Source organism: Peromyscus maniculatus, chromosome 14 (assembly GCF_049852395.1).
Source record: "Peromyscus maniculatus bairdii isolate BWxNUB_F1_BW_parent chromosome 14, HU_Pman_BW_mat_3.1, whole genome shotgun sequence".
Lineage (NCBI taxonomy): Eukaryota > Metazoa > Chordata > Mammalia > Rodentia > Cricetidae > Peromyscus > Peromyscus maniculatus.
Genome location: NC_134865.1, coordinates 74,263,327 through 74,285,790, shown reverse-complemented (window position 1 = coordinate 74,285,790; position 22,464 = coordinate 74,263,327). Strand labels below are relative to the sequence as shown.

Below are 22,464 nucleotides of genomic sequence, written 5' to 3'. Positions count from 1 at the left end.
AATTAAAAACACAACTACTTTAATTCTATATCAGTGTCTAGAATATACAGGGTTAGTTTTTTCTCAGTCTGTAATTAGGAATGCTGAGACAACTTCAGGGTCAGTGTTAATGTAGCTCTTCATTTACTATTAAAATCAAATATTCAGTACTGATGATAAAGAACATTGGTGAGAATGCAGCCTTGTTCTTGCCTAATGTAAGATGATGGGTGTGGGACTATGTGATTAGCCACCTACGCCGTCTCTGCTCTAACTTTGAACCCGCCCATTTCCCCAGTTTGCAAGTTTAGATTCCTATATTTACATTTAACACCTTGTTGACTCTTAATTGCTTATAGTTAGAATAGATTCATTATAAAAATAAAAGGTAGGACACACTGAAATTTATTTTAATTAAGTCTCTGACTTACATTTTAAAATAGTTTGTATTTAACTTTCAAGTTTGGCTTGTACATCAGGCATTCGCTTGTAAAGTAGTTAGTGCCAGACTACATGCCTTTTTCATTTGTTTTAAACAAAACAAACTATCATCTGTCTATCTGTCTATCTATCTATCTGAGTAGCATATTTTTTCTGTGTTCTAAACAAATGAGTATATGAATATTGTGTTAAGAGAAGTATATGTCTTTTGGCAAATGTTAAAATCTTAACATTTCAGCGCTGAAAAGAGACCTTTCCTACACAAAGGGGGTGTATACTTAGTTTTCTGTGGCCATAAAATAAAATGAAACAAGTTATATGACCCAATATTACTTGAGAAATTTAATTTTGCTAGTGCAGAGTCACTAAAAGAATTTTAAAAGCTGCCAGCTAGAAGAGAATATATCATTTTCAGTAAGGAAAACTTAGCACGGTTTTCTATCTTGAAAAATATATGGCCAGATCAACCAATTAATAGGACTTTGAAAACTATTTTTTTAAAACCCTAGTAGATGATAACAATAATAAGATGAGAATCGGGCATTGATAGGAGAACAAAGGTTACAATTTCTCTTACATAGCCTTTTAAAATTTAATTTACCATTGTCTTTCAGTAACAGACTAGTTTTGTTTTGTCACAGCAGGAATGTCAAACTGTTTTTATTAGTTTAAGATAACAATCATTATGTTAATAGCTGACTGTTTAGAGATGCCAGTGTATAGGGACAATATCAGAAATGACCTAGCAGCTTGACCTACCATTCCTTTATTCTATAAAGCCAAATTTGTGAGAAAATGCTTCTACAGAAAATTTTGAAGTTTGCCACAACACCAAAAAGGTATGACAAATCTTTCTTTCCTCAAACTGTGTGTCTTATATATTTAACTGTTTTTAAAAGTGAGAGTGCATATCTTAATGTCATTTTTTAGTTTTTAATGAAAAGTGAAATTGCAAGCTAGCTCTTAGGTCTTTGGTGGTACTGGATTACCTGTCCTGGAGCTCCTTTATTTTCTTTGGTGAGTTAATTTTTTCTGTCATTTACATAGAAATTGCATTTTATGCAGGACACTTAAAGATCTAAAATGTCCCTTCTTTGTCTCAGTCTGGCTAAACAAGTAAGAGCTCAGGTCTCTTCCCATTCAACATTTGCAGCCCTGGGTTTCACTTTAGCTTCTTGTGCTTTATGTGAGACATACCTTTCCCTCATACCTAGGATAGATTCATACTCGGCCTTTTATGCCTTCAACATAGCCTTACTCATTTCCGTGAGGAGGACAGTAGTTAATCACTTGTGGAAGGATTTCATGTGATAAAGCCTAAAGTTCAGGTCTGGAGCCAAGTGGACTAGCTTTGAATCCTCCTCTACAGTGTCTTAACATGTTTCACCCCAAGCAAGTCATATAACTCTTAATTCCCTGTCTTACTGATTTACAAAAAGAATAATAACCCTATAAAGTACTATTCTGAGGATTAAGGAAACCATAGATGTTACTTGATATGAACAGTATTTGATATGTAATAAGCATTCAATAAATGTTAGCTGCTAATCTTTCCGACAGGTAATTCTTCATTGCCATAGTCGTCTTTTTCCTCTCTCCTTCTGTCCTAGGCTAAGGCTAGCACTTTACCTGCTGAGCTTCATCCCTAGAATCATTTTATTAATTAAGCCCAATACTCAGTATATTCATAGATTCTTTTTAGACAATTTTTAGTTTTAAGATTTTTTTCTTATACTTTTATCACAATTTTAAGTTGGTTTCTACCTCTTACTGGTCTACTTGTCATTTTCCAGTTAGCTTTTCCCTACAGGAGTTCTACATACCAATGATACCTGTGCTCAGGTATTTATTGTATGGGATCAATTTGAATCTTTCCATGCATGTCTTAGGGTTCTAGCTGTATATACTATTTTAGAGAGAATTGATTAATCTGTATTTATTTTATTTTATATGTACAAGTGTTTTGCCTGTGTGTATGTATATGTACTATTTGCATGCCTGGTGTCTGAGAAGGCCAGAAGAGGGCGTTGGATCCCTCAGACTTAAGTAACAAGATGGTTGTGAGCTGGGAATTGAACCTAGCTCCTCTGGAAGAGCAGCCAGTGCTCTTAAGCCATCTCTCTAGCCCTCTGGTCTGTATTTTTTGTTCTGTGATTCAAATGAGGATGCTCAGTTAAGAAAGGCTGTGAAACTAGGACTATTGATCAACTGGAAGGTAAAATCACATTTCATTTTGTGTTCCTATTACATAGGACATAGTAGGAAGTTTAGTAAATATATAAGTCAATAATTATTAATTTTTATTTTATTTTAAGTCAGATTTAACTTTAAAAATTAAAGCCAGGGCCCATGAGATGGTTAGCTCAGCAGGTTAAGTCACTTAGCACCAAGCTTTACAGCTAAATTTGATCCCTGGAGCCCACATGATGGAAGAAGAAAACTAACTCTTACAAGTTGTCCTCAGATTTCTGAATGAATAAGTAATGTTTAAAAATAATTAAGGCCTGGGGCTGGAGAGATAGCTTAGTGGATAAGAGTGATTACTGTGTAAGTATAAGGAACCTTTAAGATCCCAGCAACCACATAAAATTCTGGGCATGGCCATGTGCATCTGTAGCGCCAACACCACAAGGATAGAAACAGGAGGATCACTGGGGCTTGCTGGATTCTATATATAAGTAAATAGCAGTCCACTTCTCTGTTCCTGAATTATGATCATTTATAGCAGATGGCAGATTCTGTTCCCTCAATGCATTATTCACCTCCAACGAAACATTAAAGACCTGAAATTTCCTGTTTCCATACCCCACTGCATTTTCACAGGACAGCTCCTTATGTAGCCCAGGTTGGCTTCAAACCTGTAGTCTTCCTGCCTCAGACTCCAGATTGCCAGGTATAGGCCAATGCCATACTATGCTTAGCTTTTTTGTTGTTAATATAGATGGATTCTGTGGGAATTTTTTCTTTGTTTGTTTGTTTGCAGGGCCGGGTATTGAACCCAGGACCTCATACATACTAACTAAACATTCTACCACTGAACTCTCTATACTCTCAGATCAGAGGTTCTTCTTAATTTTCGAAAGAAATTTAACTAGAGGTATTATGAATGCAAAAATAGCTATAGAATATGATGGAGATGAGATAAAGATTAAAATTGGAGATAAGTGAAAGCCTCAAGCTAGGTGATAAAATCACCTACTCCCCTTCCCCAGAAAATACAAGAGAAAACTGGAGCTTTGGAAGTAAGTAGTTAACAGTCCCAAAGTGTATACAATCTAAAGTTACTCAGTTAAATTATGTTCATAGTGGTTATGGTTGTTAACCACAGAACTAAGAGTCAGCAACCTGTCTGTTCTGCCACACTTCTATGGGCTATGAAAACCCGTTCATTAAACATTAAAACTGAATGTTTAAGGAAAACTTCCAGAGTGAGACATAGGTCAGAACAAAAGTACTGAAGAAAACAGTGCAGACTGTAAATAACTTCAGGAGAGCCGATATGGGTATATACATTTGAATTTTTATTATATGTGTGGGTGTTTTTTGTTTTGTTTTGTTTTGGTTTTTTTTTTTTTTTTTTTTTGGTTTTTTGAGACAAGGTTTCTCTGTGTAGTTTTGGTGCCTGTCCTGGATCTCACTCTGTAGACCAGGCTGGCCTCAAACTCACAGAGATCTTGCCTCTGCCTCCCAAGTGCTGGGATTAAAGGCATGCGCCACCACCACCCGGCATGTGTGGGTGTTTTACCTGCATGTATATATGTGCACCATTTGTGTGTAGTGCCCACAGAGGCCAGAAGAGAGCATCAGATCCTCTGAAACTGGAGTTACAGATGGTGATGAGCCAGCTTGTGGGTGCTGAGAATTAACCCAGGTCCTTTGGAGGAGCTTCCAGTGCCCTTCTTAATCACTGATCCATCTCTCCAGCCTTTGGGCGGGGGCAGGTTGTGGTGTTGCCTGACTGTATCCGGAGCTTGGGAAACTAAGTGACTTTGGGGTCATCCATGGCTACATAGTTCTTGCCTCAGAAACAAGCACACACAAAAATGACATTGGTAACTCACAAGTAGTATGCTCCTAAATGTAGAGCACTTAACCACTGTGTATAAGGCCCTGTGTATAGTCCCTATCACTTCAACAAACAAAACGAAACTCTGAGTTCAAAAACTAAAACAGAAGCTCTTAAAAGAAAGAGCAGAAATGGAAAGTATAATAGGGTTGAGAGGTAAAGCTGAAATCTAGAAAGAAAAAAAGAGACACTAGAGGAAAGTATAAATATCTACTACTTTGCATCTCCACTCAGGAAACTACTGAAGATGAGATCTACCAAGTACTTCAAGCAAACTAAGAATGGAGAAGTGGCATCAGGAAATGGCATTCAAATGCAAGGAGGGAAGCTAAATGCAGCTTAGGTATCAGTCACTTTAGGCTTAGAGAGGCGAAGAATGTGTCCTGTCTTGACTAGACCAGAACACAAATCCCCAAGAAGTCTAGTGTATCAGTTACTTCATGTTTGAACAGTAAGTAGCAAATTTCATTGAGATCTGATGGCTCTTTTAGTGCATTTAGGAAGAATTGGGAATAAATTCAGACAGTGAAGCAAAAGTATAAAGTTAATACTGAAGAAAAAATTTAAATAACATGAGAGAAAAGAAAATACTAGTACAGAGCTTGGCTCAGCAGTAATTAGTATTTAAATATTTAAATAGGAACACAGAATATTAATTTAATAAAAAGTAGAATATGTGGAAGTACACAGCAGTAGAAAGAGCTAAAGAATTAATTGGGAGCAGGACTGGGTAGTATAGGGGTTTGTTTTTTAGGGTAAGCATGTTATTAGTATTAGACTTTAAAATTACAAGCATATTAAACTTAATTACAAAATTAATTTTAATTTTTATTACATTTAGGTTTGTGAATGTGTGTAAAGGCGTTCATGTGCCACAGCAAACATGCTGATGGAGATCAGGACAACTTGTGGAATTTGGTCCTCTCCTTTTATCATGTAGGTAGGGCCTCAGGACCAAACTGAAGTCTGTCAAGCTTGATGGCAAATACCTTTACCCACTACTGAACCACCTTGCCAACCCCAAAATGAATTTTTAAAATAAAGATATGACATCAGTGCCCATTCGATCCAGAGGTCTCTAGAAGAGGCCACAGTCCTTAGGGGAAAAGATTAAGAAGTCATCATTTATGAAGATTGTTGTTCTGCTCTTATGAATATGAAGTTTTTTTATGAATATGTTGTTCTTATGAATATGAAGTTTTTTATGAATATGTTGTTCTGCTCTTATGAATATGAATATGAAGTTTTTTTTTCATTGCTTGCATTTTGCCTGTTTGTTTTAAGACAGGACCTTATATAGTCTTGGCTCTTTTTGTATTTACTAAGTAACTGAAAGTGGCTTTGAACTTCTGATCCTTCAGCTCCCACCTTTCAAGCACCAAGATTATAGCATGTACCACTACACCTGCTGTTTTTGTGATGCTGGAAATAGAATCCAGGGCCATGTGCATGTCAGGCCAAACCATATTCTCAGCTTTATGAATATTGGTAACAAATGAGATCATGCTTATAATTTTGGTTTACTTTGTCTAATTTGGTCATCCTGACAACCTTCAAGTTTGATGGGTTCAGAAACTAATAACTAGCCTGTAAGCGATAAAGTTGTACATACATAACTCATAGTAGTTCTTCTGACCCTTAAGCCCAAGAATTTGGGCATGTGGGAGATAGAAAGGGGGGCAGTGTGAGAACCGGTTTGACAGGGCTCAGGTAGGAGGTAGTGGCCCAAGTAGGTAGATTGAGGTAGTTACTGAAGCATTAACTTGAAGCAGTATCTGTTACAAGTCCAGTTTCTTACTGAGACCAGGAAACTGCTTGCAATTGTTGGCCCAGCAAGGAAGTTTAATGATCGGTGGGGGCAGGGACTTGATTGAGTATGTTGCTGCTCAAACTGCTCTAGAAATCCAGAGCACTTACTCAGAGGACAGAGGCTTCTGTTGTGTTTTAGCCATTCTTTTCTGAATAGGCTGCTTTCCTGTATGGGAAAGTCACTGGAGGTTTTTGGCTTCCTAGCACTAGAGCCTTCCCAGTTTTATGTAGGTTGTTTTGTTTGGTTAGTTGGTTGGTTGATTTGTTTTTTGTTTTGTTTGGCGGTGGGGGGTGGGGTGGGGGGGTTGTTGTTGTTTGTTTTTTTGTTTTAAGACAGGTTTCTCTGTATAATCCTGGCTGTCCTGGAACTTACTCTGTAGGCCAGGCTGGCCTTGAACTTAGAGATCTGCCTGTCTCTGCCCCCCAGTGCTGGGATAAAATGTGTGCAACCAACCACCACCCAGCATTGCGTAGGTCTTAATAGAGGGGAGAGGCTGCCTCCCAGAAGAAAAGCCAGAAAAGCCTTCCTGAGCCTTTCTCCACTGCTTAGGTTTCAGCATAGACCTTTTAGGTTAGGAGCTAGTGGCAACGAAAGCAGAGGCTATTGAGAATGCTTTCTGGAAGCAGAGTGGAGCAATAGTGTCCACAAAAGAAAAAGGGTCACACTATCACAGTCACCACTGTCCTGCCACAGGGCAGGAGCTGTCGTGGCCCAGGTTCTGGGATAACTCAAGGTAGAATGTTCACTCTACAGCCATCTCTGTTCCACTCTGCTGAGCTTAGTCACTAGCCTTCCCAGCAATGCTGGAGACTAGCGCAAAGCCTCAGATAAATCCCTTTTCTTCTTAAAGTACCTGGAATTGTTCTGTGGTTGCTACTCCAGAAGCCTGATTGTTGTCAGTGCCTATACTAAAAACAAAATTAGCATATAAAATTAAAATCCCCAAATAGATTATTGAATTGGGAGAGACCAGAAAGAAGAGCAAATGTTTTACCACTGTGGCGTTTTACAGTGCCCGGTGGCATGTGCTGGGCAGTGGTTCTAACATTGTGAGAACAGAAGTGAAAGTGTACTATTACTGCCTTTTTTCCTTTGTGAAGAAAACTGCTGTTTAGAAGCATAATGTCTTACAATCCACAGATCTACTGCTGTCTTTGACATAAATGTTGCTGACCTCAGAACAGACTAGCCCATAAGTAGTACCAGTATCCACCAGAAGTACCATGTGTCCTCCTTCACTGTCAGACATTGCACTGCAGACCTTAAACTTCTTATCTGGATCAAAAATACATTTTCAACCTTTGGAAGATGAAATTTATGATCTGCATTTTAAAATGGACTGCATATTGTATTTGCCATATGTTTAGTCATTATGAATGTGATTATATTTTATTGAATTAAAAATCTTAATAAGCCTCCCCAAAACAGTGACCTAATTTTAAACCCTTAACAACTTGGCCAGCTTCCAAGAGTGTGTGCCTGGAATAATACAAAAAGGCAGACTCACTGTCCCCACTCACTACTCCATTTCTCCTCTTTCCATTCTTTCCATTATCCTGCATGTTGACACTTTTCCTTTTGTCAAGGTTCAGTGAAGCTGACAATTCATTTTACTTGTTTGTAATTGTACCCTCTTTAGCAAATGAGTCTGACTATAATTCTAAAAGAATGGTGAACTAAGCTAAAGACCATTTTCAACAGAGCAAAGCAGTCAGTCAAACGTGAGGCATAAAGAATTACTTGTGGGTTCAAGTGACTGAGGTGATGCATATCTAATCAGGGAGCGTTAGCATTTATAAACAATTTTGCTGCAAGTTTGAGTAGAGTTCTGAAATCTTACCTATCCTATTTGAAACCTTAAACAGTTTTTGGTGTAGACTATAGATTTTCTCTCTATCCCTCTGATGTCACCTTTGTCCAGGACACCTTTGTCTTTTATCATTAAATCTCCAAATACTGCATTAACCTTTAAGAACAAACTCGGGTGCTTTATACCCTGTTTTATATTAGCCATTCCAAGTTAAAAAAGTATTTTCTATTTTCTGAGAACTTTCAAACATTTGTATTTGTTAGGTTATCTCCATCTTCTTACTTGGCTCTGGAAATGCCTTTGTACTGTCTCATTTCCTCTTGTCACATAGTATATGTTCTGTAGCTGGAGATTTCTCCAGTCCTGCCTGGCCCACAGTCAGGACAAATCTCTCTCACCCACCAGTCCCACAGCCACTCAGACCCAACCAAGTAAACAAACTGTATGGTCTCTGCCTCAGCCTTCCTGTTCCCAGAATTCTCTTCTCTGCTTGTCCCACCTATACTTCCTGCCTGGCTACTGGCCAATCAGTGTTTTATATATTAACCAATCAGAGCAACACATTCAACATACAGAGCATCCCACAGCAATGTTCCCTGAAGAACCTAGAATAGTACTTTGCTCTTAGTAGACTCTTCACTGTGTACTGTGAATCATTTTTTAAATTTGTTTTATTATTTTTATTTGTGTGTGTAAGTGCCTGCACACTGAGCCATCTCTCCAGTCCCCCAAGCTAGCTTTGAACTCAGAATCTGCCTGCTTTCCTTTGGAATTAAAGGTGTATGCCACATGTAGGGCTCCTAAGAGCAATCTTAACCTTTTGATCTAATTTATAATGTAGATCAAAGAACTAACTATGTTTCTAAAATTCAACAATAAATTATTTACAGTAATGACAGCTACTCACATCTGTAATCATTTATATAACTAAATGTCCCCATAACTTGGAAATTCTCATTCTAAGTTATCTTGTTTCATTTATTAAGGAAAGTAAAATTGTAAGCAGTTGCCACTACTTGTTTTCCATTGAAAATGAAATATTTATTTTCTCTTATTTGTATGCTTAAAATGAGTATAGTAATGTGTAGCCAAATTTCTAAGTGGTCTTATTAAATAAAAAACATGGAACCAAATATAGGGGTGAAAGCCTTAGAGATCAGGGAAATAGGAATAGCCACCAGCCACCTTACCTCACCAGCTCTGCAGCTTACAAATGCCCCGACTTCCTGTCTACCTAGGCTTTTATTTATTTATTTATTTATTTATTTATTTATTTATTTATTTATTTATTTATTTATTTATTTTTTGGTTTTTCGAGACAGGGTTTCTCTGTGTATCTGCGCCTTTCGCCTTTCCTGGGACTCACTTGGTAGCCCAGGCTGGCCTCGAACTCAAAGAGATCTACCTGGCTCTGCCTCCCGAGTGCTGGGATTAAAGGCGTGAGCCACCACCGCACGGCTCAGGCTTTTATTATTGCCTTGCTGTTCTGCTCTCTCATTGGCTCTTAGTTCAGCTACCTCACTTCCTTGTCACTGCCTATCTGTACAGACCTCCAGGTCTCTATGGTTGGTACTGGGATTAAAGGTGTGTGTCACCATGCTTGGCTCCGTTCTCTAGTGTGGCCTTGAACACAGACACACAGAGACCCTGCCTGCCAAGTGATCAGGATTAAGGGCATGTGCCTGACTTTTGTATTTACTTCAAATGGCTTGCTGTTTCCTCTGATCTCCAGGCAAACTTTATTTATTAATATACGAATAAAATATCACCACATTTCAGCACAAATAAATATCACCACAGTAATGGATATTATGACTTATTGTATGACATTTTTAATGTAAGTGTGTATCTGATACTTTGTAGCCATAACAAGTATTTCTAAAATATGTACAATTCATTTGCTGCAGAACCTGTTGAATGTCTGTTTAAAGTTATATGATGCTTAATCAGAAGTCCTTTATTTATTTATTTTTTGTTTGTTTGTTTGGTTGGTTGGTTTTGTTTTTTTACTTTCACCTGCTTCTGCCTCCTGAGTGTTGGGATTAAAGGCGTGCACTACCACCGCCAGTATATAATAATGAAGCTCCAAGGATTGGTGCAGGAATGAGATAGCAACAGATGGAGAATAATGTAGAGTCTCATTTTGCCTTAAGTTGTTGAAAGATCTATTCACTATACTTTCTACATATTACTATTTATATTTCAAAGTGAAGCATAAAAATTTAAAACATCAAGTTACCAGAACTTTTTGTGCTAGTCATAAAATAAAGAGTATAAACTATTTTCAGGTTAACATTTAATGATGCCGGGCAGTGGTGGCACACGCCTTTAATCTCATTACTCGGGAGGCAGAGGCAGGCGGATCTCTGTGAGTTCGAGGCCAGCCTGGACTACAGAGTGAGCTCCAGGAAAGGCGCAAAGCTACACAGAGAAACCCTGCCCAGGAGGGGGGGGGACGACACGTGACATTTAAATACACCATTGTTTTTCAAGATTATAACAGGGGAAAGAGAATCTTTGAATGCCAAGGTACACCTAGCTTCAAGAAAGCACTGAATATAAGTTGTTTCACTTGGTCTTTAATACCCTGAGAAACTTGTGCAGGTTCGCTAATAAGTAAACAGTGTTTGATGCAGTGTTTTGTAAACATGAACTTTGAACTTAGACCTGGGTTCCAAACCTAGCTCCTCACTAACAAAGATGCTGTTTGTGAATGTCTCCAAGTGTGTTTATAGAACTACTAAAACATTCAGTGACTAAAGGCTGGCCAGAAACATAGCTTCAGCCATTTTTCTAGTACAAATTGACATGGTTCTAGTCTCACTAAATATGTCTCCATGAAGGAAATGACTTTGATGTATTAAGACTTTAAGGGCTGAGGAGATAACTCAGTTGGTAAAGGTCGTTGCTATACTACAACCTGAGTTTGATTCCAAAATCAAGGTAAAAAGCTGGATATGTTGGTGTGCATTTGCAGTCCCAGCACTAGAAAGGGAAAAGCAGGCAGATCCCAGGGACACAGTAGCCAGCCAGGCAAGTTCCAGGTCAGTAAAAGTCCCTGTCTCAAGAACAAGGTAGAAGTACCCAAGAAACATTACCCAAAATTGTCTTCTGGCCTTTGCATATACATGTATATAAAACATTTTTATATACTTTGTGCTTAGTGTTCATGTATCTGTGCTATGTTTTTACATGTTCATGTTTGAAGGTGAAATATCTACATATCTATAATTAGTACCAAAAGTTGGGCGGTGGTGGCGCAAACCTTAAATTCGAGCACTTGAAAGGCAGAAGCAGGCAGGTCTCTGAGTTCAAGGCCAGCCTGGTCTACAAAGCCAGTTCCAGGACAGCCAGAGCTACATAGTGAGACCTAATACCACAAAACAGAAATACATTTACACACTTCAATGTCTTTTTTATCAAAGAAGTATGCTATGAAACATGTTCTTCTTTAACTGTGATAATTAAGCCTTTTCTGGTGATTTGATATAAAATGAGGTTTACGCTGGCAGTGTTCTTCCCAAATTGAAGCTTGCATCAAAAAACAAGGCTGACTTTTAAAACTGTTTGACTAGAATTCCAGGAAATACATGGATCTTATTGTTTTCTAAATATATTGATATTTGAGTCTATATCTTACTGTAAAAGGTTCAGAAAATGCCCTAAGCTAAACTGGGTAATTAATTTGTTATTCTCTACTCATATTAATTTAAAACTGGACGACTAGGCCCAGAGAGATGGCTCAGGAGGTGGCACCTGCTGCCAAGCCCAATGACCCGAGATTAGTCCCTGAGACCCACATGGTAGAAGGAGAGAACTTAACTCCCCCAGCTGTCCTCTGACCTCATCACACATGCCCAGACATAGACACAAAAACACACGTGTACACAAAACAAAGTTTTTAAAGAAGAAATAAACTAGGTAGAGGTTTTGTTGGTTTGTAGTTGTAAGCAGTAAAAATAGTAAGCTCTCAGGGGCTGGAGAGATGGCTCATTGCTTAAGAGCGTTTTCTGTTCTTGCAGAGTACTTGGGTTTCATTCCCAGCATCCACATGGTGGCTTATAACTATCCAGAACTCCACATACATGGGACCTAACACCCTCTTCTGGCCTCCATAGTCACCATGCATATAAATGCAGTCTAAACACTCATACATGTAAAAATAAATCTTTCCCTTTTTTAAAAAGATTTTATTTATTTATTATGTTTATAATGTTTCTGCCTGCATGTATGCCTGCATGCCAGAAGAAAGCACCAGATCTCATTATAGATGGTTGTGAACCACCATCTGGTTGCTGGGAATTTAACTCAGGACCTCTGGAAGAACAGCCAGTGCTCTTAACCCTCTGAGCCATTTCTGCAGCCCAATAAATCTTTCTTTAAAAAAAAATGTATTTAGTAGCATTTAAAGTGTTTAATGGTGTAAATATACCACTTCTATGTTTTATGCCAGATTTCTTTTTTTTATTTTTTGGAGTTACTAAGTTAAATAAAAGTAGCTGGGGCTGGGGTAATTGGTGCACTTGCATAGTGTGAGCAAGGCCCTGTGTTTGCTCCCCAGTATCACTCACATACATATGCATAGTGGATGGATAATATGAATCTGAGGCCATAACTGCTATGTGAGTTCTCAAATAAGGAAAAGCAAAAATGGGATACTGAAGGTGGAAAAATTATAGCTTCTCCATTCATATAGAGTCCCAGTGTAGAATTAGTATTATGACTGCTGTTTTTTCTTTTAACACATTTAATGAGCTCTTACTGTTTGCTAAGCCCTTAGATTAAAGAAATGAATACAGCAGTCCAGTAGTATCACTAGGTAATTACAGCAAAAGTGCCTTCATAGAGCAAAGCAATGAACTGAGGCAGAGAAACCACAGAACCCAGTGGAAAGACTTAGCATATGGAGACATGATCAGGAACTTCCCAGAAAAACAAGACCTGGAGAATGAATAGTCCCATAATGATTGGGGGTAGAAGGAACAACAGATACAAAGGTCTGGAGGCAAAGGGGAAAGTTATAAATTATTGGGGGCTGGAGGGGATAATAATGACCCAGAGGGTATCCTGCTGTGCAGGGAAGCATACTGGGCAGATGCACACCGTTCAGGCATGATGGCGGCGGCCAGTAATTCACACCCCAGATGCTGCATCCACGTGGAAAGTTTATTATAGTAGAGAGATGAAGAGACGGGGGGGGGGGGGGGGGGGGGGGGTGTTCCTTAGAATGAGGCTTTTATGGCAGGATGTGGGGTGGAGCCAAGGGGTGGGATTTCAAGGGGTGGATCAGAATATTAACAGAAAGGATAAAGACCCTTTTGGTTGGAGGAGGATGACATTACAAAGATAAGAAAGGTATGTCAAGAAATAGGCTACAGAGGCAAACAAGGCTTATATAAAGAGCTCTGTAGACCTTGCTGAGTCTTCCACTAATGCCATTTACATAAAATGGAAAACTTTGGCTACAAGATACAGAGATGAGAAGTGATCTGAAAATAGGTAGTTTTTTAGATGAATAATGAATCTATAGTAGGTCAAAATTACCTTTTTTTCCTTTTTCTCGTGTGTGTGTGTGTGTGTGTGTGTGTGTGTGTGTGTGTGTGTGTGTGTGTCACACACACACCAAGGTCCAAGCCCAGGGCCTTTTACATATTTACAGGCACTCTACCAATGAACCAGACTTCAAGCCCCTACTAATTCTTACTTGTACTGTATTTATTTATTCAGGAGGATTTATTTAACTCACTGTGGTAGGTCCAGTTGCCATGTATAAATTGGACTAGAAAATATTGTTGCTCACCTAGAATTACAAGTGAAGTCTTTTTTTTTTTCTTTTGGTTTTTCGAGACAGGATTTCTCTGTGTAACTTTGTGCCTTTCCTGGGACTCACGCCTTTCCTGGGTAGCCCAGGCTGGCCTCGAACTCACAGAGATCCGCCTGGCTCTGCCTCCCGAGTGCTGGGATTAAAGGCGTGCGCCACCACCGCCCGGCGAAGTCTTTTTTTTTTTAATGATTTATTTATTTTATGTGCATTGGTGTTTTTGTCTGCATGTCTATGTGAGAGTGTTGAATCCCCTGGAGTTGGAGTTGCAGAAAATTGTGAGCTGCCATGTGGGGTACTGGGAATCAAACCTGGGTGGTCTGGAAAAGCAGCCTGATCCCAGAATTTGTAGATTTTTTTTTTCTTTCCTGTTGCAGTGAAAATACTAATGACAATGGGATATAGTAGTGAACAAGGTACAGTTATTAGCTTGTTACCCAAAGTAAATGTTGTTGTTTTTCTTTCTGTTTTTCCAGACAGAATTTCTCTGTGTAGGCCTGGCCATCCTGGAACTTGCTCTGTAGACCAGGCTGGCCTCAAACTCAGAGATCAGCCTGCCTCTGCTTCTCGAGTGCTCAGATTAAAGTCATGTGCCAGCCCACCCCGCTAAAATGGGCATCTTTTAGTTTTAGATAAATGAGTGTAAGCCTATGTACTTCTCGGGGTTGTTTTTCTTTAACACTTTAATAAATCTGTGGCAGCAAAAAAAGTCGTCACTGTTTCTGTTTCCTTTATAGAAATCTTTGGCTAGTTTTTGTGAGACTGCCTTTCACCCTCTCACCCCCTCACCAATCTTGTGCTTGTTTTGGATTAGAATAGATCAGTAGGGCAGGCATAGTTCCAAGGAAGGTTTACTTCCCTTGCAAGCATAATCAGTGCTTTTTTCGTGTTTACCATAAATTATTCTAAGCCTAAGGACAGTCTCATGAACAAGATGGCATTATCTACATTTTTCAAATGAGCAGGCAAAATTTCACACATATAGCTAAAGGCAATTGGAGATGGGTCTCTTGTCAGTCCAAGTTTTAGTGGTATATCCTGTTTCTCTCCAGAAAGTGGCTTCTCAACTATTCAACAAAACCAACATCCTCAGGAATGCTTTTCCCATTAATTTTCCAATTATTTGAAAACTTGGCAATGTGAGCATTTAAAATGCTTTGTTAGACGAGGTGTGGTGGCACACACCTTTATTCCTAGCACTTGGGAGGCAGAGACAGGTGAATCTCTAGGTTTGAGGCCATCCTGGTCTACAGAGCAAATTTCAGGCCAGCCAAGGACTACATAGTATGACCCTGTCTCAAAATAAGCACTTTTAAATGCCATGTTAAAGAGTCATCGTTTATAAATAAGCATAAAGAAATATTGGTCTGTATTCATTTAAGCATAGTGAGAGTTCTTATGTGTGTGTACTTGAAGCTTAGAGAGGGATCTTAAAAATCTTTTTCTCAGTTGTCTGTGTGCTTAACATCTTCCTTTACTAAGTTACTCAATGAAGCTCTTTCAAGTTTTCAGGAGTGGCACTGTTTGAAAAGATTAAAAGGATTAGGAGGTGTGGCCTTATTGGAGGAAGTGTGTCACTTCAAAAGCCCAAGCCAGGCCCAGAGTGTCTGTCTCTGCCTACAGATCAGGATGTGGAACTCTGAGCTACCTCTCCAGTACCATGTCTGCCTGCATGCAGCCATGCTCCCCACCATGATGATAATGGACTAACCTTTGAAATTGTAAGCAAGCCCACAATTAAATGTTTCCTTTTATAAGAGTTACCTTGGTCATGGAGTCTCTTCATAGCAATAGAACAGTGACTGAGACATCCACCTTTGTTTTTTCGTCCACACAGTTGACACAAGGGAGAAAGAGCACAGGCAGGGTGCACATTTCACATATTCACAGCATGAATCTCAGTGATTGCCTTCTTCCTGTCAAAAGGAAGAATGATCTCAGGATAAAGAACCTTCTCATTTCCTTAGTAATATTTGCCTGGGCTTTGTGGTCAGTGATGGATTTTGCTGAGCACTGAGGGAACAAATGAATTCCTGGCAGTTTTCGTAGCCTGGTGGTGGTAATGTTTTCAGCAGGGAATACATTCATATGGAACAAAATTCAGAGCTGGGCATCTCTGCCCTTCTATCTTTGTTCTACAGAAGCAGCCACTGTTACATGGTATTTCTCATGATTCCTTCCAATAAGCAATCCAGAGAGTCTTGGGAGATAATCATTAAACTAAACTAAAAGAAAATGCAACTACTTCAATTAGATCTAATAGTACTCGCTTCTGTTGTTCAGCTATTAAAAAAAAAAAAAAAAACCTTACAAGGTTTCTAAGAGGGACAGAACCCTAGAAGATGCACTTCTATGTGGTTAAATATCTTACTCTTTGAAGAGAGCTTGATGTGTAAGGCCCTGGGTTCAATCCTAGCAAAATAACTATGTTTCTGTAGTATGTCTTTCTACTCAACAAAAACAACCAGATTCTGAGTATTAGCTACAAAAGTATAAGAACCAAAACCCAGAAACACTCAGCTTCCTTTTGGGTTAGTTGTTCGTTTTCTTGCTTGCTTTGTTGAACTAAAGAATCTAAGGTATTGATTTGCCTCAACATTCTTCAGAGAATTACTAACTTAAGATATATCTGAGAGGAAAAAAATAGCTGAAATAGATCAAAGGAGTGGGGATACTAAGAGCAGAGTAAATAATGAGGCTCATCCAGGCTGCCAGTGTTTGCTGAGGTGCTCAGAAACTTACTAGGACAAGTAGACACTGTCTAGATAGCACTTAGTCGTCCCCACTGGGGATTTTGTTTATTTGGTTGGCTTGGTTTTGGGGTTGTTTTTTGTTTTGTTTTGTTTTGTTTTTGTATTGGCATTTATTCCTTCCTTAAATGTGGGTGTGACCTTTAAAGGCATAGATGATGAAATACTATTCTTAGAGGACTCCATCTTGATAACAATCATTTCCACACTTCTCCTTGCTGAATTTGAAGAAATAAGCAGCTGTGTGGTAAGGTGGCCTGGCCAAAGAATCATGTGGCAAGAATTGAATGTGATTCCCCAGCCATTAACCAGCAAGAAGCTGGGTCCATAGACATGTAGCCACAAGAAACTAATTCTGCCAACATTCTTTAATGAGATGGGAGGCAGATGATCCCCATTGAGCTTTCAGACAGAATAAAAACCCAGCTGACTCCCTTCTTTCATGCTTAATGAAGTCCTGGCTAGAGACCCAGATCATAATGTCCAGACTCACCGCCCACAGAATGTATGAGAAGATAAATATGTGTTGTTTTAACCCAGTAATTTGTAGTAGTTTGTTATATAGCAATAGAAAACTAATACATTATTTAACCATTTGATGTTATTTTCTTAGGTCATAACTGTTTAACACTAACAATTTCTTAGATTTTAATAATTAGGAGGGAATTGAAATTTGATGAAACACCTAAGTACTTTGATTTATAAAGCAAGTTTTGTTTCTTACTAGGAGAATGGGTTGAAGCTATATGAAGCACTCTGGGTGGCAAATTTATAATATTGGTGGATTACAGGCAACTAGAATGGGAATGTTCTAAGTATTCTTTTTTCAACAAGCTATTTTTTAGAGCTGTGCGTTCTTGCACTCTCAGCAACTGGCCGTATGCACATGTTCTTTTCTATTCCTGGAATGCAGTTTCTTTGTTTTCCAAAAAAAAAAAAAAAAATGTATACTTTCAATTTCTCCATATAGTCTTTTGTACACTCCTGACATAGCATTGCTGCATAGAGTAAAGATCACAAATCTGTGTCTATTTCTTCTAGAAAATTGCTAGCCTCTTGAGATCAAGAGCTATAGTGTTGATCACATTTTATCTAGTATAGAGTTTGGCACACAACTGAACAAGTGAATCTTTTAAAATGAAAATCTAGAAAGGTAACCTGGAATCCAAGGCCAAATGATCCATTCATTTGACCAAAATCTAAGAGAGGAACAAAATTGTGTTGTTTATTGGTGTTACGAGACAGAGTGTCACAGGGTAGCGCAGGCTTGCTTTGAACTTGAACTCACAGTAGTCTTCCTGTCTAACCTTCCTAGTGCTAGGATTTACAGGCGTGAGCAACCTATCTGACTAATTATTACGTGTAGACCTGTATAAACACAGGAGGTATGTGTGACAGACGGAGGGAGGGAGTGAGGGAGAGAAAGACACATACATAGAAGTTGGTAAAGGTTAGAGGACAGCTTTGTGGAATTGATTCTCTCCTTCCACCTTTGTGTGTCTTCTGGGGATTGAACTCAGATCATCAGGCTGATGTGGAAAGTACCTTTATCCACTGAATCATCTCACCAGCCCCTTAAATATTTCTGTCTACTATGTCTTATTCTAAGTTTCCTCCATAAACTGGTTCCTAAGATAAAGACTTGCTTGTAGATAGTTTATTCTGGGAAGTTCTTGCAGAGAATAAGAATGTGTGATTAGAAAGGGTTAAGTGGAATGAGAGAAGCAATATAATTGTATGTTCTGAGGTGATCACTGCTCTGGCCAACTGCACTTAATAACTGCTGGAACCCTCTGAGGAGCAGAAGGGATGGAATACCATTCAGAATTGCCCATAGCGAAGAAGGGGGGACATTTATCCTCCACCACCCCTGCTAGAAAAGTGTTTCTTGGAGTTTGCATATGTCTAGGCATCTAGCAAATTCCTGGAGGTGACTACTCCAGAATGCCATTATTTCCATAGCAGAAAGCAAAATTTGCAACGTTGTGGCTAGAGCAAGGTCTGGTAATCTAGACTTTTAAAACTGGCTCGCTATAGTAGAAGGCAGAGAGGGTGTGAGGTAGGCACAGGATTGCTAAATTCAGTTTCTTTGATACAGATCAGTTTGTGTGGTTGGTTAAACTCAGTTCATGGTCGGCCTGGTGACATGCATGGCCTGTACCAAAACTGATTGGGAGCTCTGATTCATTTTTATTATCAGAACTAAGTTTTACACAGTTGTGGGCTGAGAAAGTTCTAAAATGAACAATAGCAGAGTCTGGATGGGTTGTGAGCTGGAGAAGCCAAGCTCAGCAGGTTCTGAAGTGCAGCTGTGAAGAGACACCGGAACACTGCCATGAATTTAGTGGTGACAATGAGCTAGTGGTGGCAGCGGCGTTGCAACCAAGGGGAAGAGCTGATCTTAGAGCAGGGAAGAAGCCAGCACAAGCCAGTACTCGTGGGCATGTTTTCATCCATCATTCCTTGTACCTTGCTGATTTTAGAGAACACTGACTGCTACTGGCCTCTGCCTTCGGAGCTACATGTCCCTCCTTGGGCTAACAAACTCGGAACTGTGCTGGGATGGACACTGAGGGAAATAGTTCAATCTTACTCTAATTGAAACTCTAAAAGTCAGTGCAACCTCTTCCCTCACCTCTTCTAGAGTTGTTTTTTCCTTTGCCAATACTTCGGCAGATCTAGGGAGGCTACCAGATGGGTAACCTAACCTTCATCCCAGAGGCATCTGAGCTCTTTCTCTTTAGTTATCATTGCTAGGTCTTTGTTATCACCAGACAAGTAAGTGCCAGAAGATGCTCAGTGAATCCTTTGGGTTCTGCATGAGCCCTTTGCTGATCAAACACACTCAAGAATTTGCATCTACAGGTAGACCTGCCAGTGTAAGTTGGCAACTCTTACTTTTCTTTTTCTTTCTTTTTAACTTTTTTAGTATTCTTGACGAATTTCACTTCCTATACCCCAGTCCCACTCATCTCCTGTCTCTTCTTATCCATCCTCCGCCCTTGCAACCACTCGAACACTGCCCAGTCGAGGGACAGGGCCAACTCTCCCAGGCTCATACCCTCAGGGCCACGCCCCGTGCCCATGCTACCAGGACCGGCTCTACTGTGTTGCTTAGGCAAGGTTGGGGGAGGGGGGACCACTCTCCCGAGTACTGCAACCGGGGAGGGACGGGTCTTGCTTTTCTTTGCATATCCACTGACTGCATTCTAAAACTGTATTTTCCTACTCGGACTGTGTACTGCAGACCTGATCCAGATTAATGATTACAAGGTAGTGAGTGAGAAGAGGCAGCAAATCTTGAAGAGAACCATCAAGGACTTAAATAGGCATAGTCAGTGTCTCCAGAAACAAACAAACAAACATCTGCTTGATTCTAATGTGGAGTTGGAGGAGTTTGTTCTAATAGCCTAGAATATGGGGTTGAATTGGGGCTTAACAGTCTTGGTCTTCCATACAAATACCCCTGCTCTAGGTTTCTGTGTCCAGGTGTGCCTGCAGACTTTTTAATCCAGATGACTATGGTGGGTTCCTGTAAGTTGTCTGTAGTTGAGTGCCTTAGCCAAACTTCATCTTGAGGTATACAGTCTACATTTGCAGCTGCAGGAAACAGGACCTGGAAATCTTCAGACTTTTAAAGATGAAATGTCTGCATTTGAGAATTGGCTGACCTGAGCCCTTAGTTTGTCCTCCCCCCCCCCCTTTTTTTTTGTCATGGCTTTTGTGACTTAAAGCCAGCCAGCACTAGGGTCTTAAACTTCTCATTTGAGTCACCACTTGCTGCTGAGCTAGTTCATTCTCCATTTCTGCTTGTGTTATTTGCTTTTGGTGGAAACTGATGATATCATACAAACAGCATGACATTGTCACCTCCGACTTACATGTGGGGTGGTAGCCTTTTGATAGCCATCCATAGTTCTAGAATTTCACTCAGGAACCATGGTTTAGTTCTAGGGTGTTTTTGGTACTAGCTGTTCTTGTCTGGGAATCTCCCATTTCCCACAGCCCTTGCCAAAAGCTTGGCTCAAGTGATTGCACACAGGATGCTCATTTGGTAAATATTCCCCAAGAACAGGAAAGAGTGACACTGAGAAAACAGGAGGGCAGTATGAGAGTTTAGACTCTCAAGAATTGTCCTCAGAGGAAGAGTAAAGAAACATTCACCACCACCCCCAATCTTAACACATTGCAGAGTCCAAAAAATGGGAGTTTACACCAGAGGCACAGGTTAGCTTGTCTTCTAGCCTGCATGTCCCATTCAGTTTGTTGCCTTGGACTTGGACTTAGATAACTATCAAAGATAGTCAAATAGGAATGGATGATGTGATGGTGTTCCACAGACCTTTCCACCATGTGCTTGGTGTAGATTGAAATACTTGGGGAGTGCAGAAAGCAGGAAGGAAACTTCAAAAGTTGATACTGGGAATATATTGGGATATAAGGTGATATTAGTGGGAATGGAAGAGAAAGAGGCTAATGAGTATTTTGAAGGAAGAGTCATTGGAACAAATGGACTAGATATTGAAGTCAGGGTGTCCTTGAACTTTTCCATGCTTTGCACATTTCTTCAGCATGTGTGCCTTCTGATATCACAAGCATATCTCATTGTGGTCATCTCACTGGTGCTTAGAAGGAATTTTTTCTTTTAAATGTTTTTCTTCTTGGGAATTTTATACAGGTATGCAATGAAATATGATCATATATGCCTCCCATTTACTCCCCTCTTACTCCTCCCATATCCCTCCCAGTAGATCACCCTCACAATCCCCCCCCTTTTTTTAAACAGTCCACTAAATTCAGTCAGTGCAGCCAGTGTGTATGGGATATGGAGCCATCCACTGTAGCATGGGAACCTGTCAGTGAACACATCCTCTAAAAGTGTGACTCTCCTTCAAAGATGTTATTTTAATGTTTAGATTAGATAAATGAATTTTGGGTTTGCCCTATTACTATTTTCTAAAAAGTGAAGTAGCTTAGATATCTTCTGATCTTGGTTCCCATTCAGTGTAATACTCTTTGTACTCTGTTCCTAACTTGCTGAGCCTGTTTCTACTCCTACTTTTCTAGAAGGATCTTTGAACAGAGAAGAGAGAAATTGTGGTTGTAATAATGTTTTGTTATTGAGCCATAATCTCTCTCCTTTTAACATCCAGCTGATTGTTGGTGTCTGTCCTTAAAGCAGTAGCAGTCAGGTCTTTTTTCTCTGTCTGGCGTAGGCCCACTGGGCATGTAACAGTATCCCTTATATTTCTGCTTAGCTTTCTCTTGTGTAAGTGGTATAACGCGTTTGCTTAGAACTTTTCCCCTCTTGTACTCTGTTACCACCTCTTAGCATTCTGTGGTTTGATCAGTGCCCATCTAAACATGGGGCTCAGACCAACACAGGAGAGTAGTGCAGCATTAAGCTCTGTTGAGAACTAAAACCCAGGAGTGCTTCAGTTTTGTAACAACCATACCACATTTCATTTTCATGTAGTTAAAATACCCAGATACTGCTCTATATTAAACTAGTTCACCTCTGTCACCCACTGTGCAGCTGATTTTCATCATTCTAAAGTGTAGAAATTCCTCATTTTCCCAGCTTTATTTGAACTTGATTTTGACTGATCTTTATAGCCAGTTGTGATTTTGCTGTACAGCATCTTGGTAACTGTGCTCTCCAAATTCAATCATCTGCAGATTTTGAAGTATGCTTTCCATATCTTCATCTAAGCTCATGATCAACATAGCAAAAACAGGCTCACTCCTATCTCCTACACTCTAATTGGTGCTGTTTACAAGCAGATC

General features: G+C 39.6%; 1 protein-coding gene across 6 annotated transcripts in view; it reads left to right on the top strand.

Moving 5' to 3' along the window:
- The window catches only part of Btbd7 (BTB domain containing 7), a 105,933-nt gene that overhangs the window by 50,409 nt on the left and 33,060 nt on the right, over window positions 1–22,464 (top strand). Inside the window, exons 4-5 of one of the 6 annotated variants that reach the window (XM_042261090.2) lie at window positions 1,200–1,259; window positions 4,721–4,937. The exons of 4 other annotated variants lie outside the window; for them this stretch is intronic. In XM_042261090.2, coding sequence (XP_042117024.1) covers window positions 1,200–1,237 — 38 coding nt within the window. In that variant the 3' untranslated portion in view covers window positions 1,238–1,259; window positions 4,721–4,937. Of the gene's footprint in view, window positions 1–1,199; window positions 1,260–4,720; window positions 4,938–22,464 lie in introns of those variants that run through there. One more of the 6 variants, XR_013044469.1, reaches the window with a different exon arrangement.